The sequence below is a fragment of the Mus pahari genome, chromosome 1 (genome assembly GCF_900095145.1).
Source record: "Mus pahari chromosome 1, PAHARI_EIJ_v1.1, whole genome shotgun sequence".
Lineage (NCBI taxonomy): Eukaryota > Metazoa > Chordata > Mammalia > Rodentia > Muridae > Mus > Mus pahari.
Genome location: NC_034590.1, coordinates 17,617,781 through 17,627,762, shown reverse-complemented (window position 1 = coordinate 17,627,762; position 9,982 = coordinate 17,617,781). Strand labels below are relative to the sequence as shown.

The 9,982-nt window shown below is 48.7% G+C and overlaps 1 protein-coding gene across 2 annotated transcripts in view; it reads left to right on the top strand.

Annotated features, from left to right (window-relative positions):
* Positions 1-3,984: 3,984 nt before the first annotated feature.
* Ap2a1 (adaptor related protein complex 2 subunit alpha 1) overlaps positions 3,985-9,982 on the top strand; it is a 31,095-nt gene continuing 25,097 nt past the window's right edge. For both annotated transcript variants that reach the window (XM_021190146.2, XM_021190143.2), the window contains exon 1: positions 3,985-4,195. In XM_021190146.2, coding sequence (XP_021045805.1) covers positions 4,129-4,195 — 67 coding nt within the window. In that variant the 5' untranslated portion in view covers positions 3,985-4,128. The remainder of the gene's footprint in view (positions 4,196-9,982) is intronic.

Genomic DNA, 9,982 nt, shown 5'->3' with positions numbered 1-9,982 from the left:
AATGTCCTACTTGTTCTTTGTATAACCAAACTCCATTACCTTCGAGAAGTAACCATAGGGGTACCAAAAGAAATGAAATCTAGCAGATGGTTGTGTTTCATTTTGCAGAATTTGGAAAAACCAAAGTTTGTACACTATACCATTGATACATACTTCGGATTTCAATGGGCAACTGCTTTGAGTTCTGCAAAAGCTAGTACTGTAGTTATACTGGAAGCAAAGGCTACTTATGGGAATACCTGTGCAAATTAAGAGTGGCAATGCCATGCATCCTTTTCCAGTAAGGTGAAGTAACTTTTTGCATATTATAACATAAAGCACATTGCAGGGATACCACACAATCCTACAGGACAAGCAGTTGTAGAAAGTTCTAGTCATACCTTAAAAGAAATGTTTACAAAAGAAAAAGGAAGAATAAAGACCCCTAGGGATAGGGATAGATTAAATAGTGCTGCGTTAACTTTAAATTTTCCGAATGTTAATGAGAAAGGAACAACAGCAGCCATGAGACACGGGGCTATAGAAGAGCTGGAGTTAGATCAGTCTATCAGTCTAAGGGCGTGCCAACATCAGACTGGAAGGGAAAGCTTTTCCTTGGGGATGCAGAATATTTATATCCATAGTCAATGAAAAGCTCTGATCACCATCAAAACTGACAAAGACCACAACTGAGCAGGGGAGGTTCCTAAAAACCTTGGCCACTGCTCTGAAAAGTGCTTGTTTCATTGACAATGTCTCTGTTTAAAGTTAGCTGTTACACGTAGTCTAATTCATGGGTTAAAACAGAAAGGGAGAAATGTAGAGAGAATTTTGGAACTTTGGTTTCTTAAAAAAAATACACAGAAATATAAGAATTATTTTTTTGTTTGTTTGTTTTAATGCCAGGTGTGAGATATGAGGCTGCTTCAGATTGTCCACAGCACCTGACTATGATGTGCCTTGCTCTGTTTCTGTAAGTGCATGACACGTATGGAATTCTGGGGACGCTTTAGAGGGTATATAAATGCTAGGGCCTGAGAGCTGGTGTGGCTGGTTGCAGGGTTGCTGGCTGTTGTTGTTCATCATGGTTTGTTGAATAGTCATGTGCAAAGAAGAAACAAGAAGATGAAGTGGGACATCCTGATGGTGAAGCTCAAACTTGCCCCAAGAAACTTACGCCCCACTCCCCCTTTCCTACCCCTAACTTTATTCAGGAATCTTTTCCTTCTTTATCCTTTTTTTCCCTCTTATCTTGTGGGCAGGAAAGTGGTGGAGAAGGGTGGAAGAAAGAAGAACTCACAACGTAGCCAAAGACAGATACATCCTGGAGGGAGTGATAAGCGTAGGGATAGACGCTAACTGTGGAAGAGGCAAAGTCCATGGGGTCTCTTCCATGTGTAGCCACTGATAGATAAAACTCAAGAGAGTGGAGGGACCAGGTTTTTTTTGTTTGTTTGTTTGTTTGTTTTTTGACTACATCCAAGTAGCCAGAAAGCATTCCTTCCTGTTTGTTGAAGCAAACAGGTCTGGTTTCTCCGATGCTTACTCTAAGCCGTGCTCCCCACAGATGACACTGCTGGGTTTGCAGTCTGAGTTCCTTCCCCTGACACTTGCTGCATTTCAGAAAGCTTCTGCTTTAGGTCTGGGGGCTGGAGAGATGCCTCGGAGGTTAAGAGCACTGTCTGCTCAGACAGAGGTCCTGAGTTCAATTCCCAGTTCAATTCTCATCTATCGTGAGATCTGGTACCCTCTTTTGGCCTGCAGTCATACATGTAGGCAGAATGCTGTATACATAATAAAACAATAAATCTTGGGGCTGGTGAGATGGCTCAGCGGGTAAGAGCACCCGACTCCTCTTCCGAAGGTCCAGAGTTCAAATCCCAGCAACCACATGGTGGCTCATAACCATCCTTAACAAGATCTGACGCCCTCTTCTGGAGTGTCTGAAGACAGCTACAGTGTACTTACAGATAATAAATAAATAAATCTTAAAAAAAAAAAAAAAAAAAAGCCAAAAGCCTGTGAACGGGGCATAGTGGCATACACCATTAATCCTAACTGTATGGAGTCAGAGGTGGGAGACTCCCTGTGGCAGTCTGGTGTACATAGTGAGTCTCTGTCTCAGAACAACAGCTACACAGACAGCCTGTAGGGGACATGTAGGGGAACAATGAGGTTCCGGTCTGTGTGTGAGGGGCCTGGAATTAAAGGCCTTTCTTTTCACCCAGAGCTCAGTAACTCCTCTTGTCCTTACCGGGCTACGTGAGCAGAGAATAGGAAGAGATGTCCTACTAGGCTGATTAGAGAAAGACTTTGTATATATTCTTGCTATGTTTTATATCTCCTCTTTACATCCCTCCATGGACGATTAATTCAAACCTCACTTGCAAGCTTAAGTATTTTATGATGTCTCTAATACTTAGAAACTCTTCAGGAAATAGTCGTCTGATTTTGTTTTGTTTTGTTTTTCAATGCTCAGGATCGAACTCAGCATTTGGATGTAATAGTCAAGTACTCTTCCACTGAAACAGGTCCCAGCCCCTCACTGGAGGATTCAAGGCAGGAGTTTTATATCTGAGCCACACCCCAGCCCCTCACTGGGGAGTTCTAGGCAGAGGCTCTACCTCTGAGCCACACATACACCCATTCTCTCACTGGGGGATTAAAGGTTACATCCTTAACCTTTTCTGTTTTTGAGACAGGGACTCTCCATGTAGTCGTGGCTATCCTGGAACTGTCTACATAGATCAGGCTGGCCTCAAACTCACAGAAAACTGCCTTCTATTCACAAGGACTCAGTGTTGCCTCTTCCTAGGTCCCAGGACATACCTACCTTCTAGACCCATTCTGGGGGTGTCAGAAATTAGAAAAGCCTGTCAGGGGTGCTGTTTTGTTCGTGGGGATAATAGACATGGACTCTCCCAAGTCCCTTTGCCCCAAATTTCTCAATAGTCCCAGGCATTGGTGTTCTGGGGGCTTTGACTTCCCTGCAACCAGTGAACCAAAGAACCCAGGGAGTGGGAGGCAAAACAAACTGATCCAGTTCTCAGCTGTGGCTTTAACTGGCTTTTCCTTGGGTGGTTCTCCAGAACTGATGGAGGAAGCAATTTTGATCTTATGATCATTATATGCAGATTGTCTTTGGTACTGGGGTTTAGGGAGGAAAAATAAAGTAACCTTTATAGAAAAATGTTTAAAAACCAAAATAGTAATCCCAGTTTTCCATTTTTGAGCTTTGGGGAAGCCATTCGATCTCTTTGGACCTCAGTGTCTACGGTGACAAGCCTTGACTGGCAGTCCCTCCTCTCATGGATAAGATAACAGGTTTGCAGACAAGTCAAATTTCCAGGCGTTTTTTTTTTAGGGAAGGAAGAGGGAAGGGGAACGCCCCCGAGGCCGGGGCGCAGGAGTGGAGACGGACTGGGGAGAGGGAGGCGCCTGCGTAGTGGACACCTCACGGTCTATCGCCTCGCCCAGCCCCTCTCTGCAGCAGGGAATTGCAGGCATCGCTCCACCTATCGCAGCTCAGCTGACTGACAGGCCTTCTTTCTCCTTCCTTCTCTACGGGTCGTCGCCCTTTTGCCCGCCCCCCACAACCGCCCCTTCGAGGGCGGAAGTATGACGCTTTCGCGAATCGGCAGAGCCTGGCGAAGGGGAATCTCCTCACCCATTGGTCTTCTTTTCCCGAAGTTCCGCCTCCTTCGGCCTCTTACATCCCGCCCTACTGGCGCGGAGCGGGTGGTCCATCCAATTAGCGTTGGTCTCGGCCGTTCAGGGGGCGGTCCCAGAGTGTGTCATCGACCTCCCCCTGTCTCTAGGGCAACGCCCCCTGCCTCCCAGCTCCGAACGGAAATAGCCCGGTACTACACCAATCGTCGCCTGGTGTCTTTACTATTTAGCCAATCAGAGCGAGAGGAGGGCGGGCGTTCTATTGTGAGCGGCAGGGCTTTCAGCTAACAAGTGGTGTACGTTCCCGGATGACAATCAGTAGGGGCGGGTCTGAGGCGGGGCGTCGGCCTGCAGCCAGCCCGCCGCTAGCCCGCCCTCCCCCGGCCGGCTCCTCGGCGCCGTCTGGGGTCCTTTCCGCCCGGTGCCGCCAGCCAGCCCCGCTCCCGTTCGGCCAGGCCTGGAGCCGAGCCCTCCGCCATCATGCCGGCTGTATCCAAAGGCGATGGCATGCGTGGGCTTGCCGTGTTCATCTCCGACATCCGGAACTGTGAGCTCATGACCGGGGCCCGGGGGTCACGCGGCGACCGGGCGGAGGGAGCAGGGAAGCGCGGGGGTGTCCTCCCGGGAAGGACCAGGATGGCGCGGGCGGACGTGGCGGGAGGAGGTGGAGGGAATAGAGCAACGGGTTAGGTAGGTCATTCAGTGCCATCCCGAGCCTAGATGGAGGAAATCAGGGACGCAGAAGAGATGGGAGGCGGGCAGCCACCTAGGGCCAGGGGCCAGAAGTTGGGGAACTGCCCAGGAACCAGAGATGATAAAATTGGGGGACAGCAGAAAGACCAGATATAATAAAGTGGGAGGACGGCAAAGGGACTCGAGATGATAAAGTGGGGGGTGGGGGGAGGATCAGGGTAACCAGAGGTGATGAAGTCGGGAGATACCAGAGGAATCAGAAATAGAAATGGGCTGACAGCAGAAGGATGGAGACGATAAGGTGGGGGACAGCAGCGGGATCAGTGATGGAAGTGGGGAAACTGCAGAGGAAGCCGAGATGATAAGGTGGGAACACCGCCATAGGGCCCAGAGATAAGGTGAGGACATAGCAGAGAAACTAGAGATGATAAGGTTAGGGGACAGCAGAAGGACCAGAGATGAAGAGGTGAGGGACAGAGGACCAGAGGATGATGTATGAAAAGACTCTACATGGAAGATTGTGTAAAAGACGTGGAAGGCACCAGGTGCGCTTGTGCGGGCCTTTAACCCTAGCACCTTAGAGACACAAGTAGGCTGGTCTCTGTGTCCATGACAGCCAGGGTTACACAGAGAGACCCTGTCTGAAAAAGCCAATGTCCCCCTAATCCCCCATCCCCAAACATGGACGGCACACACAAGAAATGAGGGAATATAAAGTCTTGGGGAACCTAAGATACCAGCAGGACCTGGGAAGGTGTCACAAAGTAAGTGTTTATGATGGAAGCAAGGCATCTTAATGCTCTGTGGGAAGACATCTAGCAAGCTGGGGGTAGGGGAAGTTTGTACCCTGAGGAAGGGAAAAGGCAGGCCTGGATCCAAGCCTTTTTTGGCTTATCATAGCAATGTGAGGACCACGGTCCCTTCTAGGAAGGGTTATAACGATGGCCTGGCCTGGCCTGGCTGCTGGTCAGCTCACAACTCCAGGGAGCAGATGCTCTGTGAGGAGCTGTCAGGAGCCTTCAGAGGGTCCATGAGTAGATGTGGTCAGCCAGAGCTGGCTTTGTGTCACAGAACTCTGGCACGGGGTGACCTTGAACGGGGGACCTCACCTCTCAGTTTATTCCCGTCAGGAGAAGCTGCTGATGGCTTCTTGATGAGGGGTGGCTGGGCTGATGTGGGCTGAGGTCCTAGGCCAGGTTCTAGTAGCTGCTGTTGGCATTGGCTAACATCTAAAGAATGACTCGTCCAAGCTGCTGGGCAGGGGGGTGCTGTTGAGCTCAGGAGGTGTCAGCAAAAGGCCGCTGGGAAGCTGTGTGCTCCCTTACATCAGGGATGCTTCGGACCCAGGGAGACGAGGCGGGGCTAGGAAGGGTTGTAGACTTTGGCATGGGTACCTGTTAAAAATGGGTGTGCTTTATCTCGTTAACTACTGGCGGAGGACCCTCTGTACCCCACTTAGCCCCTTTGTACCTCCATTTCTAATAGGGTGTTGCCCACAGAGATTTGATGACTTGTTTATATGAGTACTATTTGATCCCTCCTGTATAACAGTCCTTATTTGAAGTACTGGGGTTACAGCTCTGTAGAATTGCTAGCCTTGGAGCTGGGGCTGGTGTCCAGCAGTAGGGCATCTGTGCCCAACATCTCAGTGAAGGGCTGAGGGCATAGCTGGATGGAAGAGCATCTGCCTAGGGTGAACAAGGTCCTGGCTTCCATCCCTAGCACCACAAAGACAAAACAAAACTCTGTGTGTGTGTGTGTGTGTGTGTGTGTGTGTGTGTGTGTGAGAGAGAGAGAGAGAGAGAGAGAGAGAGAGAGAGAGAGAGAGAGAGAGAATAGCAGAAGGGAGCACAGGCTGGTCTGCCAGTGGCTGGTCCTGTGGAGAAAGTCCTGGGTGTGAGAGGAGCAGGATCCATGCAGGGAGGTAAAGTGTTGAGAGGTGCTGCAGTACTTGCAGGCTTAGGCCAAGTACATGGAAGCATTGGACCCGAGTGAGGACTGAGGAGACATGGAGGCTGAAGGGCTCTGGGCACCACTGTAGCTTCTCTGTGGCTAAACTAAGAGATGTAGGATGCTTTTGAGCAGAGGCAGGAAGTGGCTCACTGGACTCCTCTAGAACCAGTCATGGTGCGGCTGACAGGAGGCTGGTGAGTTCCAGGTTAGCTTAGGCAAGACCATGTGTCAAGGAGAAAGTCTAAACTTGAATGATTGCTCTGTCTGCGGTGAGAATAGACTTGAGAAGTTAGGGTGGCAGCGGGGAACCAGAGCAAAGGAAGCACAGACCTCTAGAGCAAGTGTGAGAGCAGGACTGCTCAGATATGAGCACAAGCAAGGGGCTGGAGCTGCGCACTGTCAGAGTAGCATTTGGAAGGCCACAACACCAGAATGGTGACTTTAAGGACAGTCTGGGCTCCAAAGCAAGACTTGGCTCAAAAAACAAATCAAATCAAAACAAAACAAAACAGAAACCAACCCCAAGGGGGCTGCAGAGGTGGCTCAGCAGTTAAAAATACTTGCAGAGAACCAACGTTTGGTTCCCACATCAATTGGCTTAGAAATGCCTATAACACTAGGTCTATGGGACGTCACACCCTCTTATGGTCTCCAAGGGCATGCACACTCATATACTCAGACATACACAGGAATAATCCATGGATAAAGGGATTGGTCAGGCAGTTTTGAAGGACTGGCAAAGAGAATTTATGCTGGGGTTTGGGGAAGGAAGAGAAGACAGGTATCACACTGTAGGACCCTAGAGAACAGCCAGGGGACAGTAAAGACACAAGTGCAGGCCTTGGGGTGGCTGAGCAGCTGGCCTCTGCTGCAACACCTAGCATTGCTCTGTCCTTGCCTCGGCAGCCAGATGTTAAGTGGCTGGTGTATGTGAAGCTCTGTGACAGCACTGGGGCACAGTGACAGAGAAGCCGAGGAGTGTATGTTCTGTGCGGCTGTGACCCTATGGAGAGATGGTACTTCGAGCAGATCAGGGTTCTCCTCACAGATGAGGACAGCTGTCTTTGTGGCTTGATACAAGTCAGACAAGAAATGCAAACAGAACCGTGACTAGAGCTCAGGCCTGTCATGCCAGCTATTCCAGAGACAGAAGGACTTCAAGTCCACAGCCAGCCTGGGCCTGACTGGATATCTCGGGAGGTAGAGTCACTTGCTGCCCAACCTGACATGGGTTCAGTTCCTGGAATCACATGGTGGAAGGAGAGAACTGACTGCTACAGTTGTCCTCCGACTGCTACGAGCATACCATGGTATGTGCACCCACACACATGCATACATACATGTAATGAATATATTAATAACAATTTTTAAAAGCCACCTTGTGTTGTAGAGTAAGTTCAAAACCAGCTCGAGCAACTTAAAATGAGAAGTAGGGGCTGAGCCAAGTAGTGGTGGTGCACACCTTTAATCACAGCACTGAGGCAGAGACGGGCAGATCTATGAGTATAAGGCCAGCCTTGTTTACAGAGCCAGTTCCAGGACCAAGGTGACTACACATAGAAACCCTGTAGGGTCTAGAGGGGTAGCTTAGTAGGTAAGTCCACTGGCTGCTCTTCCAGAGAACCTGGCTTTGATTCCCAGTATCAAATGGTATCTCATAGCCATCTGTAACTGCAGTTCCAGGGGACACCATCTGGCCTCAGTAGGTACTGCACACACAGACATACATGCCAGCAGTGTTAGCACATGCCTTTAGTCCCAGCACTTGGATGGCAGATGTGGGCAGATGTCTGTGAGTTTGAGACCAGCCAGGTCTACATAATGAGTTCCAGGACAGCCAAGGCAATGTAGTGAGACCCTGTCTCAAAAAAAAAAAAAAGAAAAAAGAGAGAGAGAGAGACTAGTATATAGTTGAAAGGCAGAGTACGTTTCTAGACTGTTGATTCCAGGGTTCCATCTCCAAAGAACCAGACCTGATGGTGGCTCGCTCTTGTCATCACTGAAGCAGGACAATTCTCTAATTCTCTCTCTCTCTCTCTCTCTCTCTCTCTCTCTCTCTCTCTCTCTCTCTCNCACACACACACACACACACACACACACACACACAGAGGTTTCTCTGTGTAGTCCTGTCTATCCTGGAACTTACTTTGTAGACCAGAGTGGCCTCAAACTCACTGAGACCTGCCAGGCAGGACAGTTTTAACTTGGAAGTCAGGCTAAGCAACACGGTGAGAGCTTGTCTCAAAACAAACAAAGCCATAGCAGGGATGACGAGGTGACTGTCACGTCTGAGGGGACCCATGTGGTAGGAGAGAACTGACTGCCACAGACTGTCTTATGACTACCACACTTGTGCTTACACATACATAATGCATATAATAAGTTTAAAAAGGTAGGAATGGATAGAACTTTCTCAAGTGAGAGCAGCCAACCTGGGATTCTATGTGGATGGCATGTTACCAGAGGCTGGACCACAGAGGAAACCAGAGAAGAGTGGGGCTTTGAGGTCAGGGTTGGAAGGGGATGGGGAGCCACTGCTCGTTGCTCAAGAGTCGGGCCTTTTGTGAAAGAGAATATTCTGGGATCGGATGTGGATGCTGAGTGCACAGTTCTGCCAACGGGATGTAAGAGAGCTTCACAGAATGCAGCTTTTTGCTTGTTTGATTTTTGTTTTTCTAGACAGGATTTTTCTGTGTAGCCCTGGCTGTCCTGGAACTTGCTTTGTAGACAAGACTGACCTCGAACTCAGAGATTTGCCTGTCTTTGCTTCCCAAGTGCTTTTTTAAAGATTTATTTATTTATTTTATGTATGTGAGTATACTATAACTGTACAGATGGTTGTGAGCCTTCATGTGGTTGTTGGGGATTGAATTTTTAGGACCTCTGCTTGCTCTGGTCAACCCCACTCACTCCAGCCCAAAGATTTATTTATTATTATACATAAGTACACTGTAGCTGACTTCAGACACTCCAGAAGAGGGTGTCAGATCTCATTATGGGTGGTTGTGAGTCACCATGTGGTTGCTGGGATTTGAACTCAGGACCTTCAGAAGAGCAGTCAGTGCTCTTAACCACTGAACCATCTTGCCAGCCCCTGAGTGCTGAGATTAAAGGCCTGCACCACCACAATCCAGCCACAGTGTACAGCTTTTAACTGAGATATTTTGTTGTTGTTATTGTTGTTGTTGTTTTAAGACAGGGTTTCTCTGTGTAGCCCTGGCTGTCCTGGAACTTGGCCTTGCAGACCAGGCTGACCTCGAACTCCCAGAGATCTGCCTGCCTCAGCCTTCTGAGTTCTGGGATTAAAAGTGTGTGCCACCATTGCCTGGCTATACTCTTTTTATTACCAACTTCAAAATTCTAGTTGAAATACTTTTTGACATTATTATTTCAATTCATCTATTCTTTCATTCAGTTCTAAATACTCCATAGACACCCTAGATCAGATTATCATGTACTAAAGTCTGCATGTATCATCTGAGGTACACATCCTCACCACCTGCCTGCAGTTGCCCATTGCAGGAGAAATTCACTGGAGACATTGCTTCGTATAAATTTTATCTCTCACTTAGTTTGTTTGTTTGTTTTTTTTATTTTGTTTTTTTGTTTTTCGCGACAGGGTTTCTCTGTGTAGCCCTGGCTGTCCTGGAACTCACTCTGTAGACCAGGCTGGCCTTGAACTCAGAAA